This window comes from Pempheris klunzingeri, chromosome 23, assembly GCF_042242105.1.
Source record: "Pempheris klunzingeri isolate RE-2024b chromosome 23, fPemKlu1.hap1, whole genome shotgun sequence".
NCBI classification, from domain to species: Eukaryota; Metazoa; Chordata; class Actinopteri; order Acropomatiformes; family Pempheridae; genus Pempheris; species Pempheris klunzingeri.
The window spans coordinates 14,272,220-14,294,285 of NC_092034.1; the positions used below are offsets into that span (position 1 = coordinate 14,272,220).

Consider the following 22,066-nt stretch of genomic DNA (forward strand, 5'->3'; position numbering starts at 1 on the left):
CCAGGTTTCTGCCGGATGCTTGGTGACGACGATGAGTTTTATTATTTCCCTGGATTACTGGTGCAAACAGAGGCAATGTCCCCATATTTCCAGTGCAGCTACAACAGCAGATGATGTTCCCTGCTCACAATACAGTATCTGCTGTAACCAGCTGTAACTAACAGGTGAATGCTAATGACATACCTTTAGTGGGAAATGTCGAAAGCACTCGAGGCCGTGCGCGGTGGGGAATCAGGAAATGCAGGAGGAGTAGACGACTGTGGGAAAGTTGCTACATCAGAGAAGCAGATTGCGACACCTCTGTGCTGAAGGTGGATTTTTGTGTTTCGCGGTGTCTAGTGTACAGTTTTGAGTTCCTTCACACAATTTGGTTTGGGATGTGATCCAATCCACGGGCTTGTTCCTCTCTAGCCACACCTGCAACATGCATACCTCCATATTGTCTGTCCTCGTGCCTTTGCCTGAAGCAGCGAGACAGTTTGGATCAGATAAAGGCTTCATAAGCGAAAAAAACATATCATGTGTGTCCTGTTCACGGAGCGATTTGGCGATATGTATATCAGTACAAACATGCAAATTGTTTCCTTTTTAAAAAATATTTTTTCATATCTTTTTAGAATACTTCAATCCAAATCAACAAGAAACATATCACTAAATACAGTATCTGTTTTTTTCTAGTGCCACATGTCCCCCTCCCTCACCAACCTCACACCCACAACCACAGGCATACACCTATAGTAGATAAATAACCAATATACAAGGCTCCTGCGAGGATGACGCTGTTTTTACATGTACAAAGCGGATGGAAGCTGGAAAAGCTGCCAAGTGTTTATGAAATACATTTTGATTGTACGTCTTGTTTTGTATTTGAGTATGCGTTCATGTTTTATATGCTTTACAGCATACGGCTTGTTTTGTGGATATACTCACCTTATACTACAGATTATAGAGACAAAAAAGCTTCCACAACTGCAGACACGCCGTATCTGCGCTTTCTTCTGCCTGCTGCATTGTTTTTTCTAACATCCAAGAGGAATTGGTCGTGACCTGCTACAGATTGTTTACCTGTGGACCACTGGCTTTATTTCTATGTTTATATGTGTGATTACAGTTGGATTATGTCCTGATATGGGAATGTGCCAAAGGGAAAAAAAAACATTTTGCTTTTTTAGCAAATATGAAGTATTATTTTGTTCCTCACACATGTATTACACTGTGTTTTGATTTCTGTTACGTTCTCTAAGAGTCTAGTTACAAATGTTGGTTTAAATATATGGTGGCACGGGCAATGTTCCATAATATAAGTAATATATTATATTACTTTCCAGCCCTCAGCAGGCCGGAGCAGCAGGTGACAGGTGTTCTGTCTGAGTGTCAGTTGTATTTTTTGCAGAGGGGGGCCCCCTGGTGCGTGCTGCTGGAAGGTGCAGGGACCTGAATGAGCTCACAAACTGAACTATGAAAGGCTCCGGATTCCACTGTGATTTTGGAAAACGACATTCCTACACACGTCTGGATTTTCATTTATCTTGAGGGTCTATGTATTGGTATGAGCTTTTATTGATGGGATGAAATAAATATGCATGTTTTTTTTTTATGTAACATATATGGTGACATGAACATTTGGGTAAAAACTATTTTCTGGATCATCTAAGGATTTACGTTGATATGTTCAAATTTAGCAGTGTTCTTGCAAATGTTGAGATACCTGGAAAATCCTGCAGGGGCTGATTTAAAAGCTCTGAAGTGCCATGGGCAGGTCCAGATTACGCTGCTAAGGGCAAATTTGAGCTGCGGGCCCCATTAACCACCTGAATCCACTGCACGTATGCATGCATAGTTTATTATTATTGTATTTCCACTGTATGGTATGGTTCAACTCTACTCTCTTTTGGTACCACATACTTTGTTTTCCTCTGCAGATAGTACCCCCACAATGTAGGTGGAAGTCTTCACTACCACTGCCGCGTGAACCTGCCATCTTGTCTTTATCCTCAGCACGACACAAACGCACAGGAAGAATAGAAGTGTTAAAGGCAGGGTATGCAAGTTGTTCTATATTCAGGTGCATTCAGCGCGAAGCACACAGCCGCTGTGCTTCAGAGCTAGAGAGAGTTGCAGCTCTTAACTTTATATACCACCGCAGAACGTTATTTATTGAGGTAGCCTGTTAGCATGAAGCACAGTAACCATGAGCTAAAAGTGATGGCTTGTTCATGGTGTCTATTTTGCTCGCGTTTATATGATTGTGGCATTTAATAGGGTTGCTTATTTGTTTGACTGAAAAGCTACGAGAGGTGTGCGTAGCATTAGCACTGTCGTGAACTCGTCCTCCAGCAGTAACATCAGTCACGCAAGCGTGTTCGTAGGCCCGTTTGCGATGAGCTGCGCCTCGCCTGGACAGTGGACGCGGCGGCAGCAGCAGGGGGCGGAGACGAACAGCTGCTGTCACGTTGGACAGTTTCCAGCATCCCTCAAAGAATACACAGGAAGTCACAGAAATGTTTTCATCCTGTTCGATTCATCACAACGGTAGATCTACTTTTCACAGTGGTTCAAGCTTGTCAATTATACTTTTCACTTATCTCTGTCTATTATAATTGAATAGAGAATTGTGGAAAGATTTTATCCTTTGAAGGTCATGTTTTATTGAAGAAGTTTAGCCTACATAGAAAATGAATGTAAAGGCACTGTCCTTTATACAATGTTTCTGAACTTACAGGCCAGACATGCTCACAACGACATACAGAGACAGAGTGGAAAATCAGCAAAACTTTCATATCAACTTTATTTATTGGTTTATTTGTAATGTGAGAATGTGTGTATATATACACCTTTGTCCTTTTTATGTCCTACTCTTATTATAAACTACACACCACATGTTTGTTAACAAATGAAACATTCATTTCTCAACTTCAGACCAATAAAGTCTACAATTAAGTCTAAATTACACAGAAAATTAGGATTTCTCTACAAAACATAGTGCTTGTGGTAAGAACTAACAATCAGCATCGCTCAGCTCGCTTGGAACCTGGACAGAGGTGATACCAGGAAATAGTCCCAGGTACTATCTGCAACTCTTGCTGTTAGAAAACCAGTCTGAGCAAGTAGAATGGAGATGAGCCAAGTAGCCAAGCTGGTGCCATGTGGTGGAAAAATGGCTGCACACAGAAAATATACAGTATACTGGGCCCAGCACCTGAAAGGTTCTGCCAAGTTGTATTTAAAAATCTCTCTTAATAAATACACACACACACACACACACACACACACACACACACACACACACACACACGCACACACATAAACAAACACACACACACACACACACACACACACACACATAAACACAAACACACACACACACACACACGAACACACACACACACATACATACACACACACACACACACACACACACACATAAACACACACACACATACATAAACACACACTCACACACACACACACACACACACACAAACACACACACACACACACACACACACACACACACATAAACACACACACACACACACATAAACACACACATAAACACACACACAAACACACACATAAACACACACACACACACACACACATACATAAACACACACACACACACACACATACATAAACACACACACATATACATACATACATACATGCGTGCACCAAATTGGACTCCGCCCGGAAGTGTGTAATGACTGAGGTCATGCAGAAGGAGGAAACAGATCTCGACAGCTAAGATGGCGGAGGAGCAGCAGGAATCATCACAGGGAGAGGTGGAGGGTGAGAGAAACTGTTACAACATTAAATATCCAACAAACGGCGCGGTCGTGTCTTGTGTTTGTGAAGCACACGTCCATGCGAGTGTCCGCTCGGTGTTTCGGCCGCTGCCCCCCTCCCCTCCCCAGCGGGACGAAGGTGGTTGACTGCAGCGAGGAGGGGGAGACAGAGGCCAGAGCTTGCTAGCTTGTTAGCTTGTTAGCTACCATTGCTACACAAAGAAAAAACGCTTGTTAAGTTACTGACAGGGCCACAGTAAGTGACAGCCCCAGAGTTTTCGTCTTGAGGAAATATTGAACGTATTGAGGCAGCATTAACGAGGGGACACCCCCAGTTTGGCCGCTAAACAACGTTATTCGTCGTGACTAGAATTTGTTTTGTTTTCGCACAGGTCGAGCTAGCCAAGTGCAGCTGACTGACGTTAGCTGGTGTTGTGGATTAGATTGTTTTCGTGTTACCTGCTGACAATGAGCTGAATGCGTCTGTGGGCTGTCTACGGCGGCGCCAGGTGTTAAAAACAGAAAGAGAAAATGTAGCTGTCTCCGTGGAAGCTTTATTATTGTGTTCATTTAATTACATTTTTAAGATTTACCCCTCTTGATTCTTTTTTTTCCTGTTCGCGAGTGCAGTTGTTTCACCTGCAGGGGCAACTCGTCTGTCGCTTTTTAACGTGAAGGAGACAAAACAAAAGAGCAAATCGATATACAGGATTTGGATCAAAGTATTTCCAATCTCGCCAAATCGTGTTGCAGGTGCACTGTGCATGGATGTGTAGTGTAGTGATGTGTAGTTTGCATAGGTGCACAGCACACCTGCACCAAGTGTTTCCCAAATAGTGTTTCCCTAGTTCTTCTGCACATTTGCATCTCTAAATTTGTTCATCTGAAATAATTTAATGAGTTTAACAGTGGTATCTCCATTTAATAAGGAACATTTTCTGCTCGTAGTTACACGAGTTATGTTATGTTCTGTTAAGGGATGTTTGATTTAACCTGACCAGTTTTCCACCTCGACATGCTTCATAAACACTGGCCCTGATCTGATGCAGATTTTTATATCCAGATACCACATATTTCATTAAAGGATTCACAGGGAGTCCACAGTTGGCTTTGTGCCTATTATTGTCCATTTTCAGTGTAGCCTGATTAATCTGCCCCTTCTCTCTTCCAGGAGTGAACTGCCTCGCATATGATGAGGCCATAATCGCTCAACAGGACAGAATTCAGCAAGAGGTAAGAAATTCTTTCAGGTAACATAAACAAAGCGTGCCTTTAGTCAGACTCTGGGCAGCAGGATCAAGAAGCTTCCTGATTCCAGTAATCTCTTACACACTTCAACATCTAGAAAACTATATTGTGGACACAGTTGAACCCCCAATATGCAGCTAGGGTGCCCTAAATATTTACCTTTACTCGATTAACAGTTGTTGTTTTTTTCATGCCCCACTGATCTTTGTTCAACGAAAATTTAAAATACAAAATGTGAGTACAGCCTTGTAAAGCCTCCCAGTAACCGTTGACCTGTTATTTTGTGAAACAAACATAATGTATAAATGTATTAATATAGCTAATTTAGTCGGTCAGAACTGTACACTACAAACTCAGCTGCAGCCGATCTGGACAGAGTCACCCATGGGTTATGTTGTTCACAGTGCATGTGCTAATTCACATTTTTTGTGTGTGGGTGTCTAGATAGCAAACAGTAACCCTTTAGTGTCGGACAGACAGGACCTGTCGGTGCTGCAGAGGGAGTACGCTGATGATGACACAGTTTATCAGCTCAAGATCAAGGTCAGTCAAACCACACCACCTGCTCTCAGGTTACGGCACCCACATCTGGATGAGTTTCCTCCGCAGTCCAGGGTGTCGTTTTATCCAGCGTCACAACAGAAAGCTGTCTATTGCTTACATATTGAAATATAGGTTTTGCACTTGATTTTACTGTATGGTATCATTCTTTGTTTATTTTGTTGCAGGACCTATACAAAAAATACTCGTACATTCGTAAAACGCGACCAGATGGGAACTGTTTCTACAGAGCCTTTGGTTTCGCACATCTTGAGTCCCTGCTAGATGACAGCAAAGAACTTCAGAAGTAAGTGTCACAGTGGTTTTAGCTGTAGCATCTGTTGGTTTTTAGAGTCAAACTCACACTTCTGTCACTTTAAACTGGTTCTGATAGCTGTACAGCTCCCTGTACAGCCATCAGTGCAGTTTGTCCTGTTGCTGCACTGTTTTCCATTAAACCCAAAATGTAACAAACACGATGGCGGCCCGAATATTCACAGGGTTATTCAATACATGTTTTTTGTCTCTTCAGGTTCAAAGCAGTTGCATCTAAAAGTAAACTGGACCTGGTTAACGAGGGCTTCACTGAGTTTACCATTGAAGACTTTCATAATACTGTGAGTTTCCTGCACAAGAAAAAAGAACTGTTCATTGCTGCCTGATAAACCTAAATGAGAAACATTGCTGAAGTAGCAAATATTTTTTTTGTTTTATTTTAAGATTGTTTTATTGATTGAACTGAACAGTGTATATGATAGGGTTTATTTTGCATTGCTGCTGTGAAGTAGCTTTCAAAGATGTTTTCATTGATAGCTAATTCTCACAGAACGCTCAGTATATCTTGTATACTGTACACTGGATGTGTATCCTGTATATGGTAGCAGAGTTAACTGGAATTTGCTTGTTGCCCTGCCAGTGCTGAATAGTCATCTGCCAAAGTACATGCTGTATTTAGTCAGAGGAGTTTGATATTAAGTTGGTAGGCTGGACACTTCCGATCTAATGATGTCAATAATGTCTTTCCTCTAAGTTCATGGATTTGATCGAACTGTGCGAGAAACAGCCGAGCCTGCAGGAGGTGCTGAGCTCCTTCAATGACCAGAACGTGTCAGACTACGTGGTCGTGTACCTGCGGCTGCTCACCTCAGGCTACCTGCAACGAGAGCATTGTTTCTTTCAGCACTTCATAGAGGGAGGGCGCTCAGTCAAGGAGTTCTGTCAGCAGGTGGGGCTTTGGCTTCTAATTTTACCTTGAACTGAAAATGAACTTAGCTCCTGTGAGGCAAATCTGGGTCTCATATCCATTTTCCCTTTAAGACAGTCATTTTTTCATTCTATGTGTTCTTCTTAGTTGATAAAACCTGGTGCCTGCATTACCCACAATGCAGTTTGACTGCCAAGAGTTCTGTCAGAGATTTGGTTGTGTTATACTAGTAGTGATGTTGGCCTGAGCCTCAATCAGAGATAAGCTATGGAGGTCTGTTAACCTTCCTTTTTATAACTTTGCACCCCCAGATTTGTAAAATATCTCATGTGCAGCAGTACTCTCCAAGACCTGTAAACAGACTTTAATGTGTAAAACTGGTGGAGTTCCCCTTCAATGGGTGCTCTCAAAATCGGCTTCCCTTGTAGTTTCACTTCTTGTACCCCTACCACAACTATTCTGAGCACTTCTTGACTAATATTTAGGTTAAATACCAGTACTTGTGCTTCGACTGGTCAGGAACATCTGTAGGTTAAAAGTCACCAGCTTCTTTCAGCTGTTAAGCAGCTGCTCCATTTAAGCAGATAGTTGCTCCAAGAATTGAACAGCTCCTCAAAACAAGTGTATGTGCATTTTAGGCTTTGTGTTACTTAAAAAGAAAAAGGAAATCATTGCTCATTGTCTGTAAACTCTATTGTGAAGATGAACCCTCACTTAATGTGCTTGTTTTTTTTTCTTTTTTTAAGGAGGTAGAGCCAATGTCTAAAGAAAGTGACCACATTCACATCATCGCCTTAGCCCAGGCCCTAAACGTATCCATCCTGGTGGAGTACATGGATAGAGGAGAGGGAGGAACAGTCAATCACCACGTCTTCCCTGAAGGCGGCGACCCCCGCATCTTCCTCCTCTATAGACCTGGCCATTATGACATCTTGTACAAATAACACTCCTGGCCACAGCCCACCTCATCGTCCTCCTGCTGTGCTTCACAGCAGCGGGTTAAATAACTTCAGCAGCCACGTTGATGAAGCATACATCTGTGTATGAGATTACACTCATGTATTTGAAAAAAAAAATAAAAATAAAAGATAAAATCACATTACATGCCTCCCTTACCCCTGTTGCCCCAAGTTTACCCTCAGTCATCACAAAATGGTTAATTAAAACTCTTTGGAAGAATAGAAGTGACTCCAGGCATTTAGAGTTGTACAGGTTTTTTTCTTTTGTGGTTGTAAATGTTATCTACTTGCTCTATGTTGGATTCTTTTCCTTTGTTACACTGCGTTTCATTGAGTTTTATTAAAGGGATTTACATCTTATTTCTTGTCCTGTTTTTTTAAAGAGTCAGGTATAATTTAGGGCCACAATAAATTATTATTTACATCATCAAGAAACTGATAAAGCTGTTTTTAATCCGTTACGAAATATTGGAAAAGTGCAATTGTGAGCCCAAGGTGATGCCTTCACATTTGTCAGACCAACAGTGGGAAACGCAAAGATTAAAGCTGGATATGACACAATGACGAGCAGAAAATTCTCCCAGCTGACAAGCTGAAAGCTACTAAAGCTTCACAGAATCAAACCATGAAAACAAAAGCACTGTTAAGCTCAAGGATAGAGATGAGATAAGCCCCATAAACAAAGTTGTATATTGACAGTGATAAGCGCTGTAGGTGCAACAAAACCACCTTGTTAATCAACCCCTGGTTTTTATAACGAATATAAAAGAGCACTGACACAGAAATGACAAGATCAGCTGTTTGCTAACAAACCTGCGTGCTTGCACTTTGTTTACACCTGCTCTCGCACATGCGCAGTCGCGTCACCGCTGCGTCGCCTCATCAAAGATCGTCGTGTGTAACAGCAGATGATGATGTGTCGTTCAGTTTTTAGGAGGACGCCAATAGTTGGTGTTGGTAGCGCGAAGTGTGAGCGGAGTGAGAGCTCTGTAGCGGGACGAGTGTACTTCAGTGAGGGGGGAAAATGTCCGTGTTTTTAAAGTGTGTGACACGGTCAGGGAAGAGGATAGTAGCAGCGTCTGTGCGGCACCACTCCTCTCTTACAAGTACGTTAGAAACGAGACTTTCTCATAGTGAATAGCTTTAGTGACTGAAATGTCCCCGTGCTGTCACTTCTAGTAACACATGGCGGTGTCACCGCTGTAAACTAGCTAGTTAGCAGCTACAGCGGGTTAGCTTAGCTACAGCGTTGACTTTGACTAGTTGAACAGATACCTTAGTCTAGGAAGTGCTTAGTTTACTTAACGTGAACTGCAGTTTTGTGCAAGTTCGCTAAACGTTCATTTAAAAGCTTTATTTTGCAGCAGCACCTTCAAAGTTGCACAACACCGTTCTTTAGGTACACCTAGCTAAAACCAATGCAGCTAATGCACCACTGCTACAATAAATCCTCCCTTCATCAAAGCTGCAGTGGTTATTTAATGTAGATGGATGTTTATTCAGCTGGAGGATGGAGTGTGTGTGTCTGCAGGCTAGCCTATAGTCCCAGTGATAGAAATGAGCTGGAGTTGCTTTTATTTGTTTCTATGAGCATGTGAATCATTTGAAATCTCACTTAAAGTTGGTCAGCTGGGCAGATTTCCTTCATGCAGAATTCACTGGTAGCTTCTGGGGACCTAAGAAAAGATCTTAAATCGTGATAAAAGGAACTAGATATTTTGCATGAGGAAGAACATGTTAAATGGACACATTTTTATTGAAGTTTGGCCTTAAGTCCCTTAATCTGTCCTCACCATCTGTAACACTTTCTGTTTCAGCTGAGCTGATTGAAAACATGGATAAGAAAGCGACCTGGGACCGCTTCTACGCCGAGAGCAGCAGCAGGACGAGCACCTTCAAACACTTTGAGTGGTTCTTTGGCTTCGAAGCTGTCAGAGACTTCATCATGCCCCTCCTGCACACCAAAGCCCAACCAGATGCTCTGCTCCAAGTCCTGGATATGGGCTGTGGCACCTCCGCTCTAGGGCCCTGCATTTACAGACACTCTCCTCTCCCGGTGCGGGTCACTTGTGCTGACATTTCCCCCGTAGCTGTGCGACTAATGCAGGAAGACGTGCAAGCCAAAGCCGTTCAGCCTCACAATCTTTCTTCTCAGCTTGACTTTATAGAGCTGGACTGCACACAGCTACACAAGCACTGTGGCTCTAGCAGTGTAGACCTAATAGTTGATAAAGGCACCACAGATGCCTTGCTGAGGTCAAAGGAAGGGAAAGGGAAAGCCGGTCTGGTGCTGAAGCAGTGCTTGAAGGTGTTGCGGAGCTCAGGATCTCTTCTCCAGTTCTCAGACGAGGACCCTGATGCGAGGCTGCTGTGGCTGGAGGCTGAGGCGCGGGAGGAGGGGGTGATGGCAGCAGACGTAGGGGTGCAGGAGGTCGGGGAGCTGAGGGGAGTGTGTTATTACTGCTACCAAGTGACCCCTCGCCCTATGGTGTAGCACTAACCTCTGTCACTGGCGATATCAAGTGAGTCAATTATTGAACACGATTGTAAAAATGATTTATTGTGTGTGATTTATTTTCTACTCTAGTCATTGAATATGTCAAATCCAAGATAAGAGACATGATGTGTTTCCCTATGCTGTAGTAATATTGTACATTTAAGCCGAATACAAGAGTATAAAAGTCATCATCAATGTATTTTTAGAGATAAAGGTGGTAAAGTAAGGCACCCCCCCTCTCATTGCTTGTTATCTACTGCCATCTAGTGGCCAGTGTCCACAGTGTAGAATTCACATAGTCATTGTGAGGTAGTGGTTACTGTTTCTGGGGGAGAGGTGACATCCACCACACAGGGAAAAGCTCCGGCGACAGGACGGGATGGTGTGATGGAGCAGATTAGCGACCTAGAGGAGCAAATGGGAAACAGAACGTCTAAAAACTAGAGGTTATTAAGTGAACTGGAGGAGAATTTGCCACCATACACCATACGCCCATCTAAACTTCCTACACCCGACTCCATGTTGTCTAACCCCCTGTCTGTTCTTGTTTCCTTTTCCTCTCTCTTGGCCCTTTTGCCACACTGGGAAGGAGGAGCGATGAAAGGAGGAGTACTTGTCCCCACCGCTCCCTGCTGCTGGCACCAAACCTTTTCCTTCAACTTTATCACCACACCCAGTCTCACCATCCGTAGAAGCCGAGGCCTGCCACGGCACTGTGCGTGGTAACAATCTTATTGTATTTGAAGAAGCTTGGCAGTGACTCTGGTGCTGCCTTATGGACTTTGACCGCAGGATGTTGACTTTTGAGGGAGGCCCTGTTACTCCAGCTTTTTGATAATCCCCAAAGCCAGACATTAAATTACACTTCCACGGTCTACCGTCCACATGATGTAAGTAACTTAACTCCTCTTCAGCTTCCAAGGTGATAGCCCTGTTCTGATGGAAGACTTATGTGCTTTCTTTTTATCCCCTGACATTCTCTTCCAACAAGAGAAAACATGTTCCCAGAGTTGTTATTATTTTAACACTATACATTGATATTGTTAGTGTTTTTGTATTACAGAGGTGAAAAGATGGGAAGAAGATTGGTGGCTCCTTCCTCCCAGTATTCTTTTATGTCCACCATGTCCACTGGTTCTATTTAAATAAAATGAGGAAAGATCCCAATAAACAGACTTTTATTTCTGGCCAAAAAACAACAACAAACAAACCCAAAAACTGAATCGTTGAACCGTATAATTGCATATTTTATATGATAAATGACAAGTGAAATTATATGATAGTGTAGTACATATCCTTTCTTATTTCACCAGTATTTGTAATAAATGACAGCCCAAAACATTTCCATTAGGTGAAGGCCCAGAGGCCTGCAGCACTGCAGCTCAGTTACAGCCTTTGTCTGCTGAATTTGCTTTCAGGGTTTGTGCAGCTCTTTTTAAAAAAAATTTGCAGCAGGTTTATGTTGCTGTGTGTGTTTCCAATTTCCACGTGTTTCAGAATTGGCATCGTCAATCTAACGGAAATGTTTTAGTTTCTATCTGCTGTTTTACACAAAGAACACAATATTGAACCCACAACAAACGTATTTCATAAAAGTGAAAGTTTTACCCACAGACAGCTTGCTCACAAATGCTACTACGCTGCTAAAAGTAATGATGCAGTGCAGAGAGTCATACACAGGAGTCATCATCATCATCATCATCATCATCACGGTGTACGACATTTCTGAAAACAGCCTGTTTTAAAACAAGCTGAAGAAGGTCGCTGGATTCTCTTCCTCCAGCTGGGCGCCCTTACAGAACGGTGGCGGGTTGAGCCCCTGAGGGTCCACGAGTCCGATGACGTTGTTGAAGAAGCTGCAGGTGAAAAACAGTGAAGAGGACAAAAAAACACAGGATTCTTCTGTAAGTCTTTACTGCAACCACAGCCTCCAGAAATACACAAAAGTCGAGGAATGTAGAGTTTTTAGAGTTCATACTGGCAGTAAAGGAATAGTTGCACATTTTTGGAAATTCATCAATTTGCTTTCTTGCTTATCCAGTGAGAATTCTCATACTTTCCTTTGGTTAGTGTCGTGTGCACGCACTGACCTGATCGCCATCCATCCTCTTGAATCGGTATGAAGCAGAGTGCTGACAGGAATGCATCCAAACTCCGTGACGGTGCTCATGTACTTTGCTGCAGAAACAGAAGTGGATCACATGAGAGCAGAAGCAGCACAACCAGACAAACAGGTTTGTGAGAATCACGGGAAGTCATATGCTACAGTTCACCACATGATTTTGCAATTTTTCAATTCCCTCTGGTCTGGTTTCCTCCTTCTGTACCTGTGCCCTCTTTCAGCCTCATCTCCCCCGTCCAAGTGTTGACCAGGAGTCCCTGTCTGGGGCCAGAGGAGCTTCCCAACACAACCTGTGCCTGCAGGGAGGCACCCTCTGGTACCATCAGCGGGTGGAAGTCTGCATTCAGTGGCCTCTTGCAACATGTGCGATTCCTCTTGTTAATCAGGTACATAACCCTCTGACGGACAAGACGGCATTATACAGTCATTTATGCGTTACACGGCGTCTCCTACCGTAAACATCATTGCTCTGTTGATATTACCTCTTTGTAGAGAAGAAGGAGGTCGTGATGGAAGCTCTTATTGTTGTAGGATCCAAAGTCTGTGATGTGGACGCGCTCCTCCAGTGCATCATAGCTGTACCTGGCGTAGGCCATCAGCTTCTCACTTGCGGTGGACTTGGAAAACACCACATAGTGTGACCACATTACTCCAAAGTAGACTTAGAAGAACAGCAATCCAGTTTTGGTGAATCAAATAGTGCTAATTCAGCATGCGTGGAGAGGTCCAAACTCACCACAGAGAGCTCTCCAGTCAGCAGTGGCGGGGATGCTGTTAAAATGAAGTAAGTGTATTATATAGCGCTAACATGAATGCTAGAGTGCAAACAGAGCAGCACGATCAGTGTTTACATGAGGTGAACCGCTGAGATTGAAGAGATCATTGAGAGTAAAAACCAGATGTACACATCAAATCAACATCTGTCGCTGCACTTACTGCATTTCTTTGGTCTCTGAGCCAGGCAGCCCGCCGACAGGCACACGAGCAGGACGAGGGCTCTCATGCTGTCTGATGGCAGATGCACTGTGTCCTTCGTGACGCTCACTTCCTTATAACAACGCCGGTGCGGCTCCCGCATCCACTGCCAGGTTTTCCTTGAGCCCTCAGTGGCTTATACACTTGTCAGGGGAAAGATGAGATGTGCTGCAGGTGAATCTGTCTTAAGGTGATTACGTCATGCCTCTTTTTGTGTAAATGCTAAAATCTTCATTTATATCTAAATCTTTACTTTTTGGAGGGAATTCAGAGGGAGAATTTGGGTTTGAGAGGTAAAAGCGTAATGTCTTTTAATTCTCCTCTCGTACGACTGAAGCTTTGCTTTCTAACAAACACTAGTTATTCTGAATAATGGGATAATACTCATTGAGGCCGTCCAGCAGCCTCGTGAGACTTAAACGCTCATTACATTAAACCATTCTTTTCAATGTAGGCCAGATTCTGCCTTTGTTGTGCCTGCAATCTTGTTGTAGTGCGTTCAGTCCAAGGAAGGGTTAACACGATGTAGATGTTTGGTTGTGGAGCTCTGGGAAATGATGCAGGCACTTAGCTCTTCTTCTCCTTTCTCTTCATCTGCATTCATTTACATGACCAGAGATAAACAGCGTATCTATAATATATGATGTCGCTCCAAGGAAATCCTGTTGTCTTTGCATCGATAAAGAAAACAGACATCACAAAGATATTTTCCAAACCAAATTTTGCACTGATAAAAATCAACTTTAATTTGTCATTACACATGAGACAAGGTGACATTTTTATTGATAAGAATTGCGTCTGGTCCACACACCAGAAGACTATTGAAAGAATAGGAATATGTAAGTGTGTCGCCTAAATATGAGACAATAGCCTGTTTACTCATTTAGCAGTAACGTGGGTGCTTGTTTGTTGGATTAATGCTGTGAAATAAACTAGATCACTGTCTATGAAAGCATTCGTAAGAGCAACATCAGGTTTAAAAAAAACAATCACTTGAAAATATATTTTGTCTGAGATGCTAAACTCAAGATTACACCCAGTAAATGTGATGTACTCCACATAACAAAGCAGTGATTCAGTAGCTCCAAATGTTTTGCATATATCTAAAAAAATGAGTCATTAGTTAAAGGAGGCCCTCAGGCCCTGTTTAAGAACAGGCTGAGGAAGTTTGCCGGCTCCCCTTCAGTAGGAGCCTCAGCATCCGGGCAGAAGTCTGGAGGGTTGAGCTTACTGGGGTCCGTAATGCCGATGATGTTGTTGAATAAGCTTGTGATAGAAAGACAGACAATAAAGAAAAGTCAGTATCACACTGGCCTCTCAGCTCTATAGACTGACAGCGTTGCCGCTCATGTAAACTGACCTCGTCAACACCCATCCATATTGGCCAGTGTGGTAGGCGGTGCTGACAGGAATGCATCCGAATTCAGTGACCGTGGCCATGAACTTCCCTCCTGTAAAGTCAGAGATGAGCGAGCGGGATGTACGAATAGACGGTTCCGACACTTGTAATCATCACAACGTGATCTCTAACCTGCATTGGGCAGATCTCCCGTCCAGGTGTTGACCAGGAGTCCTCCCGCAGGCTCAGACGAGGTGCCCAGAACAGCCTGGCCCAGCAGAGACGCATCTTTCGGGACCTCCATAGGTTGGAACTCTGTCGTCAGAGGCCTTTTCTTGCACGTGCGGTCATGCATGTTAATCTCATACATGGCAGCCTGATGGGAGAATATTGTGGATGACTATTTTGATTCCTTTTTTCTCTCTTACCTGACTTTTACACTTGTACGTGACATAAACATTTGTTGCGTATCGATAAAATCCCAATTGAATCCATTCGGGGTCTTTTGCCATGTAAATTTCTGCAGGAAAAAGTTTCAGGATTGAATACTTTTTAAAAGTTGATATGAAATATTCCAATGACTGTAACATCTGCAGTGAGTCATGTTTCATGACTATATTTACATGATTTGACATCAATAAGATTGGTCTCCTTGTACGTTTCACTTCAGGAGCATGTGCACTCTGTAATGAATATTTGGGACGTTCACGTCACCGCTTTGGTCACCTCTCTGTAGAGCAGAAGAACATCATAGGTCAAAGTCTTGTTCTCGTAGGTGCCCAGCTCCGTGAGCCGCGTCCGCTGTTCCAGGGCGTCGTACAAGTACTGGCCGTAAACCCACAGCTTTTCGTTCTGCGTGGACTGGGGAGAGAAGCCGTGAGTGAGTTGACACCTTTGTCACACAATGCAATTGTGTGCTTAGTCATCATGCCCATGTCCTGCTTTATTGAGCTTGACATTGAAACACTCACCACAGTGAGGGCTCCACTCAGCAAAGAAGGACTTGCTGTGTTATAGAAGGAGATGTGTGAAATGATCAGTGGACACGATTGAACCAAGGCACACATTTGACATAGTAAAGTAACTATTGTACTTACAGCACGGGTGAGGCTTTTCGGCCAGGCATCCTGCCAGAAAGCACGTCAGTACTGCCAAGAGTCTCATAGCTACTGATTCCACGCTCCCGCTGCTTCACAGGGGACTCGCTTCCTTATAAATACGCACCCCAGGGGTCAAGGAGAAAGCCCTGCTTCCGGGGCCAGCGTCTCCTCCTACAAACTTCACGCTCTGCAATTGGCCGGCAGCCGGTTTCCACGGAGGAGACATTTGAGCAAAGCAGAACTAAGAATATATATATGTACACCACTTGTCTGTGAAAAGGGAACTTTTTCAAACCGAGTGAGTCACCCAGCACGGTGGATAAGGGGAAAAGAATGTTGTTTGTGTTCACAGAGGATGGAGGCTAATAAACCCTGAAGTGGACTTTGGCTTTGAGTGGAAGGAGGCTAACGAACAGCACCATGAGTGACATCACCGCCATATGACGCGGAGGTGTGTGTGACTACAATCTTTTGAGCACCTGACTTTCAGACACACCTTGTAGCCTCATTAGTTTACTCTGTTGACACACACTTTAACAACAGCATGACTTTGTAAATTTATACCTTGAAGGTTCCGTGATTGACTTACAAATTGAAAGTTTTCTCCTCCATAGTTATCAGTAAGTGACACACTGGCGACGTTAATTAGGGCCCGAGCACCAAGTGGTGCGAGGCCCCTATTGAAATGTAAGGAAATGAATCCCAAATAAAGTGCGAGTTTGAGGGTCTGAACATGCACGAAAAGTCATGAAACTTAGCATCAGTTGTGGTGGAAAGTTCCATATTTAATGGATCTTGCAAATGTGTGTGGCAAAATGGCTCCATAGCGCCCCCTAATGTCAAGCCCCGGAACTGTGTTTTATGTACATGTCCAAAATGTGGTATATGGCTCATATATGGCTTTGTAGGCCTCCCTGCGCTGTGGAGACACTGACAAACTCCACACTACGGTGGATGGTGTCATTGGAAGCACGAGAGTGACACACACAGCGAGTAAGAACCAGATCTTTGAGGCCATACTCCTCCTCGGGCACTTTACGGAGCCCATTGTTAATCACGACGGAGGCATCGTCCGTCCCTGTCCCCAGGAGTTTTTCTTTTTTAAGACAACACTTCTCCAGGAAAGCCACAACAGCCCGGCATCTCCTCCCTGCAACTCAACAAGCCCCAGAAATGTTGAGACAATTGTGTGTTTGGTGTCACTAAAGCACCTCATCACACCCCCAGGTACCCACACCACATCTGTGACCAACTTTTAGAGAAAGTGTGGTGCTCGAACACCATGAATCCTTTCCGTGCACTTTGTCCTGTGCATTTTGAAGCGAGGAGCAGCAGAGGAGTCTGAGAAAGCAGCTTCACACGCTTCCCCAGTAAGGCCACAAGGGCGGCTGCGGATCAGCAGAAGAGCGGCTCGTCCCTCAATGAGAAGGTCGGGGGTTTGATCCCCAGCTCCTATGGGTCAACACGACAGCGTGGAACAGCGTTCAGCTAATAGCTAATGCCTCGATGGCTTCGGTCAGTGTTTTCCTCATTACTGGCAGCTTGCTTTGGGTGGATCTGCTGTGAGGCTTTGTCTTTTCACTGTTTTTGAGTTGTCCTGTATTTTTTGATCTCACAAAGTTTGGCGTCGAAATCAGCCTTCCAATCCAGGCAGCACGCCCGTGTACCATCTGCAATAAACGGCTTCCTTTCCTTGCCTTTGAGTTCAGGCTTTGATTCCCACTCCTTAGACTGAGACACGATGAGCCAGCTAGCTAGATGATCTCATGTCACAGAGAGGCACACACACAGTGGATGAGGTGAGTTAGCGACTGAAGCTGTGTGGCTCCAATGCAAAGATCGGCGGCTCTGTGCGTGCACAATTCACGAGCAGCGTATGTCCTCTCTGCGGCTGCGCGAGAGCTTCGGGAGGGGCAGGGGCTAACGGCTAGTGATGGGAATTTAGGCTCTTTTTAGAGCTCTTTTTATGGCTCGGCTCCCTAAAAAGAGCCGGCTCTTTCGGCTCCCAAGTGGCTCCTCAGATTTTTTTGTTGCTTCAATAAATGTATTAACAAATGATGTGTAAAATGAATTCGTAATGTAAAAAACACATTGTATTGAATATGTATTATTCATCTTGCTTTATTAATTTTAAATTCTTTAGTTGTACTGGCTCATAGAGCTCTGGGCTGCAGGTCTTGGTGGCTGTGCTGTTGTCCTGGATGATGCTGGAGATAATGTAGGAGCAGTAGACACACTGGCACCTTCATTTACAGCAGCTTCCCTTGCTTGTCTTCTCTCCTCTCACTGAATTGATGGGTGAACAGTACACACCTGCCTGTGCAGGTTGTTTGTGGAGCACTCTGCCCTCGAACTACCAATTCTATTAAAACGTGTCCAAATTTTACTACGCTTTCGCCCCCCCCCCGTGGACACACAGACACCACCACACATCTTGACCAATCACGTGCGGCTTAAACAGAAAAAAGACGAGAAAAACAAACAAATCGGTTCCCGTCGTTCACTTCAGAGAGCCGGCTCTAAGAACCGGCAGGTAGGTCAGTGAGGACAGTGACTGCAGAGCGACAAGTGCTTTCACGGCAGAGTCTCCATAACACCAGAAAAGTGTCCAATAACACCAAGAGGACTTGGAAAGTCACCAAGTTGGCAGCACAGGAAATGAAGTCAGGACACTTCCGCAGCAGCGGAAGACGTCGGAAGCTGAGCGAAGTTTTCGCGCGCTTTTTGCAGGTTCTTTGTCTGTTTCGAAAACATGTTTGAAGGAGGACAAGAAAACTGGGAAACTACCGGAGGAAAACATCATGAAAACGCTGAGTTGGCTTTGGTTAATGAGGTCAGTCTGAGGCTGAATGGCCGAACACAAACACGTGATGTTTAGGAGCTAGCTAATAAGCTAATGCTCTAGTTTAATACTAATAATCCTTTATTGATCCCCATGGGGAAAATTGAGGCCCAATGTACAAGATGAAAGTCCAAAATTAATTAATTAAAAAGCAAACTGCCTTTTTCCATCTCCGTAATATTGCTCGAATCAGGCCCATCATATCCACAGATTAAACAGAAAAATGAGTCCATGTATTTGTCGCTTCTAGGTTGGACTATTGTAACTCCTTATTCTCAGGCTGCCCCAATAAGTTGGTAAAGAACGCCGCTGCTCGTGTTCTGACGAGAACTAAGAGAAGAGACCACATTTCTCCTGTACTGGCTTCTCTTCATTGGCTTCCAGTAAAATGTAGAATAGAGTTTAAAATCTTTGTCCTTACTTACAAGGTTCTTAATGGTCAGGCTCCGTCATATGTTAAAGAGCTCATAGTACCATACTACCCCACTAGAGCACTGCGCTCCCAGACTGCAGGCCTACTGGTGGTTCCCAAAGTCTCCAAAAGTAGTGCAGGAGGCAGAGCCTTCAGCTATCAGGCTCCTCTCCTGTGGAACCTCCTTCCAGTTTGGGTTCGGGGGGCAGACACCCTCTCTACATTTAAGAGTAGACTAAAAACCTTCCTTTTTGACAAAGCATATAGTTAAGGGCTGGCTCAGGCCTTAGACCAGCCCCTAGTTCTGCTGCTCCAGGCTTAGACTGCCGGGGGACTCCTACGGTGCACTGAGCTCCTCTATTCTCTGTCCTCCTCTTCCTCTCCATCATTCTGTCCCATGTCTGCCTCTAACTTGCTATCTTCCCCGGAGCCTTTCTGTGCTTTGTCATCTCTCAGGTTCCTGTGGATCCTGGTCCTGGTCCTGCTGATGTGGTTCTCTGGTTCACGCATCACTGCTGTGGATTGTTGGCCACTTGTCATGTTTTTTCAATAATATCATCCTGCTAATGTTTTAGTCACACTCCTATTGTTAGTGCTAGAGTCACTGCTAATATGTTGGTTGCTGTTTGTGTTGTCTCTCTGTCTCTCTGTCTCTCTGTCTCTCTCTCTCTCTCTCTCTCTCTCTCTCTCTCTGTCCAACCTCCACCCAATGTGGACCCCTCCAGAAGCTGCCCACATTGAGCCTGGATCTGTTCTTGGTTTCTTCCTGTTAAAGGGGAGTTCTTCCTGCCACTGTTGTTCAGTATAATATCTGATGCTGCTCATGTGGGAATAGTAGAATCTGTAATGTTGAATTCCTGAATCGTTGGGTCTCTCTCTAATGAAAGAGTTTGGTCTAGACCTGCTCTTTATGTAAAGTGTCTTGAGATAATGCTGTTGTGAATTGGCGCTGTCTAAATAAAGATTGATTGATTGATTTAAATGTGTCAACTTACGACTGTGACGTCATATACACGACTCCCAAAAAGTGAGAGATATTTGACGTTCAGGTGAAATTTCTGAAAAATAAGTGAATGCTACAGTGATCTAATATCATGAAAGTAGGGCATTTAAGTTGAAGTGTGCAATGGTCATGTCTTCATCTTAAACAATTTATTGAAAGAAAATGTAACAACAGTGGTGGGTAGACTACAACCAAACATGTCAATGTCTCAATAAGTTGGGATGTTTCCAAAGGTCCAAACGTCCACTCCTCTCCTTTCTGTGACTCTTCCAGTCTCTGTATCACTGTTCCAACCTCCTGATGACACTCTGTGACCCTCTAAGTTCAGTGGACACTTGTGCCTGAGGACCTGTTTGATCCTGCCGATCAGTTGTTAGATGTTGTCTCGGTCTCACGATGTCAGAATGCGAACAGCACGATGAGGAGGACTGTTTAAAATAGCAAATCTAAGTGAAGCAGGAAATGTATTGGTGGATTCATGGATCCAAGCTGTTGTGAATGTTGCTGTTAAGCTTCTTGTCAGAGAACAGCAACTGGTGCACAAAGTACTGAAACACTGAACAGTTGGACATGTGCATTCAAAGGTTTAGAGAAGGTCACATTAAGTTCACCTGGGAAGGTTAGAATGCATTTTCGGTTCATCCTGACATGTCACCCGAAAGCTGAATCTCCCCAACTTTGTGTGAGTAGTGTGTAATTAGCAGCAGGTGTGAGAATAGTGCAGATGTGAAGGCACGACGTGTTGCTGTATGGTATGATATATCTGTGTAATATGGTATGGATAAATATGTGCAAGTCCAGTACTACCATCAACCCTAACTACTGGTATAGTAATAATAATAATAGACTGTAGGACAGTAATAATGATATTGACTGTTCCAATAACAACCTTATTAATGATAGTTCAATATGACATGATAATAAAGTTGACAACAATGATGGTGATGCTAAAATCTATGGTTGATAGGTAGAATGTTATGTGCCTATTCAGTCAGTCCAGTGCAAGAGGTGGGGATCAGTGAGTGTTGTTAGTTGGAAGGGGGGTCACCTTGATGGCAGACTGAGTTCTCCAGTGCTGTTAAACAGTGTGACGGCTGTGGGCCCAAATGGGTGTCTGAAGCGCTCCGTGTTGGTCCTGGGTGGGATGAGACACAACGCCATTCTAGTCGGTGACTTGAGTATTCACGTGGACGACGCTAACGATGCTCTGCCTTCACGTCATTGTTGGTTTCTCCCAGAGTGTCGATGGACCAAGTCAGTGTTTGAACCTGTGTTGACCTTGTTGTGGCTGATGGTGGAGAAAGTGATCAGTGAAGAGTTTTGTATCAGATCATCACCTGATAATGTTTGCTTTGTTTTTACTGGACTGTCGTGACAGTGCTGCCGCAAGCGATTCCTTCAGTATCGAATCCAGTGCTGCGTGTCCCTCCAACAGAAGACCCCCGATGCTGACGTTAGCCACTCCTTCCCAAATGGACGATGAGGTCGATGGTGCTTTGTAAATGACACCGGCTCCCCTGAAGAAGAAGGTAATGAAAGAAAGAGAGAAGCTCTGTGGTCAGACTCTCAGACCTTAATGTGCATCAGGACGGTTTGGAGCTGCAGATCATCCATGTGAGTGAGTGAGTGCTTGATAGATAGATAGATGGATGGATGAATGTAAAAACACAACACGTTAGTTGGAGTGCTGAGTGACCTCTGGTGTGTTCTGTCTGTATGTATTTCTGTCTAGGTTTGATGGAATCCTTCTTTCTGTAAAGACTGATTGATGATTGTTCTGTTGTGTCATTAATATCAATAATAATGAAATAAGTGTGTGGGTTAAAGAGGACAGAATACATTTGTGTTTGTGTTTCAGAGAGAGGAGGACAAGAGGGTGAGAAGAAAGAAGGTTGACTGTGAAGTGGCCAAGCTGTCAATGGAGTTGAACACTGTAAGCAATCCAACACACACACACACACACACACACACACACACACACACACACACACACACACACTGAATCCGAGAGAAGATGGATGTTCCTATTATTGTGGT

At 43.9% G+C, this 22,066-nt stretch overlaps 4 protein-coding genes across 4 annotated transcripts; 2 read left to right on the plus strand and 2 right to left on the minus strand.

Moving 5' to 3' along the window:
• Nucleotides 1–3,713: 3,713 nt before the first annotated feature.
• Nucleotides 3,714–8,099, plus strand: LOC139222728 (ubiquitin thioesterase OTUB1-like). Its single transcript, XM_070854573.1, has 7 exons — nucleotides 3,714–3,792; nucleotides 4,960–5,021; nucleotides 5,481–5,579; nucleotides 5,765–5,883; nucleotides 6,109–6,193; nucleotides 6,607–6,801; nucleotides 7,527–8,099. The coding sequence occupies exons 1-7, from the start codon at nucleotides 3,750–3,752 to the stop codon at nucleotides 7,722–7,724; spliced, it is 801 nt and encodes a 266-aa protein (XP_070710674.1). The 5' UTR covers nucleotides 3,714–3,749; the 3' UTR covers nucleotides 7,725–8,099.
• Nucleotides 8,100–8,740: 641 nt separating this feature from the next.
• cskmt (citrate synthase lysine methyltransferase) lies at nucleotides 8,741–11,401 on the plus strand. The gene is made up of 3 exons (XM_070854493.1): nucleotides 8,741–8,845; nucleotides 9,557–10,261; nucleotides 10,826–11,401. The coding sequence occupies exons 1-2, from the start codon at nucleotides 8,764–8,766 to the stop codon at nucleotides 10,231–10,233; spliced, it is 759 nt and encodes a 252-aa protein (XP_070710594.1). The 5' UTR covers nucleotides 8,741–8,763; the 3' UTR covers nucleotides 10,234–10,261; nucleotides 10,826–11,401.
• On the minus strand, nucleotides 11,398–13,370 carry LOC139222659 (ependymin-1-like). The gene is made up of 6 exons (XM_070854494.1): nucleotides 13,295–13,370; nucleotides 13,095–13,129; nucleotides 12,841–12,975; nucleotides 12,564–12,756; nucleotides 12,327–12,414; nucleotides 11,398–12,092 (listed from the first exon to the last, which is right to left on the minus strand). Exons 1-6 carry the CDS (start codon nucleotides 13,359–13,361, stop codon nucleotides 11,978–11,980), a joined length of 633 nt encoding a protein of 210 aa, XP_070710595.1. The 5' UTR covers nucleotides 13,362–13,370; the 3' UTR covers nucleotides 11,398–11,977.
• Nucleotides 13,371–14,073: 703 nt separating this feature from the next.
• On the minus strand, nucleotides 14,074–15,845 carry LOC139222761 (ependymin-1-like). The gene is made up of 6 exons (XM_070854613.1): nucleotides 15,770–15,845; nucleotides 15,644–15,678; nucleotides 15,399–15,533; nucleotides 14,865–15,048; nucleotides 14,694–14,784; nucleotides 14,074–14,599 (listed from the first exon to the last, which is right to left on the minus strand). Exons 1-6 carry the CDS (start codon nucleotides 15,834–15,836, stop codon nucleotides 14,470–14,472), a joined length of 642 nt encoding a protein of 213 aa, XP_070710714.1. The 5' UTR covers nucleotides 15,837–15,845; the 3' UTR covers nucleotides 14,074–14,469.
• Between the last annotated feature and the right edge of the window lie 6,221 nt (nucleotides 15,846–22,066).

Excerpts from the sequence above, each read along its gene's own strand:
- LOC139222659 (XM_070854494.1), bottom strand. The coding sequence starts at position 13,361 with ATGAGAGCCCTCGTCCTGCTCGTGTGCCTGTCGGCGGGCTGCCTGGCT. Across the intron at positions 13,130-13,294 it reads TCAGAGACCAAAGAAATGCA|CATCCCCGCCACTGCTGACT; the intron begins GTAAGTGCAGCG and ends TCATTTTAACAG. Across the intron at positions 12,757-12,840 it reads TCCTTCTTCTCTACAAAGAG|AGGGTTATGTACCTGATTAA; the intron begins GTAATATCAACA and ends CTTGTCCGTCAG.
- LOC139222728 (XM_070854573.1), top strand. The coding sequence starts at position 3,750 with ATGGCGGAGGAGCAGCAGGAATCATCACAGGGAGAGGTGGAGG. Across the intron at positions 5,884-6,108 it reads GACAGCAAAGAACTTCAGAA|GTTCAAAGCAGTTGCATCTA; the intron begins GTAAGTGTCACA and ends TTGTCTCTTCAG. Across the intron at positions 6,802-7,526 it reads TCAAGGAGTTCTGTCAGCAG|GAGGTAGAGCCAATGTCTAA; the intron begins GTGGGGCTTTGG and ends TCTTTTTTTAAG.
- cskmt (XM_070854493.1), top strand. The coding sequence starts at position 8,764 with ATGTCCGTGTTTTTAAAGTGTGTGACACGGTCAGGGAAGAGGATAGTA. Across the intron at positions 8,846-9,556 it reads GCACCACTCCTCTCTTACAA|CTGAGCTGATTGAAAACATG; the intron begins GTACGTTAGAAA and ends TTTCTGTTTCAG.
- LOC139222761 (XM_070854613.1), bottom strand. The coding sequence starts at position 15,836 with ATGAGACTCTTGGCAGTACTGACGTGCTTTCTGGCAGGATGCCTGGCC. Across the intron at positions 15,679-15,769 it reads CGAAAAGCCTCACCCGTGCT|CAAGTCCTTCTTTGCTGAGT; the intron begins GTAAGTACAATA and ends TCTATAACACAG. Across the intron at positions 15,049-15,398 it reads TTCTTCTGCTCTACAGAGAG|GCTGCCATGTATGAGATTAA; the intron begins GTGACCAAAGCG and ends TTCTCCCATCAG.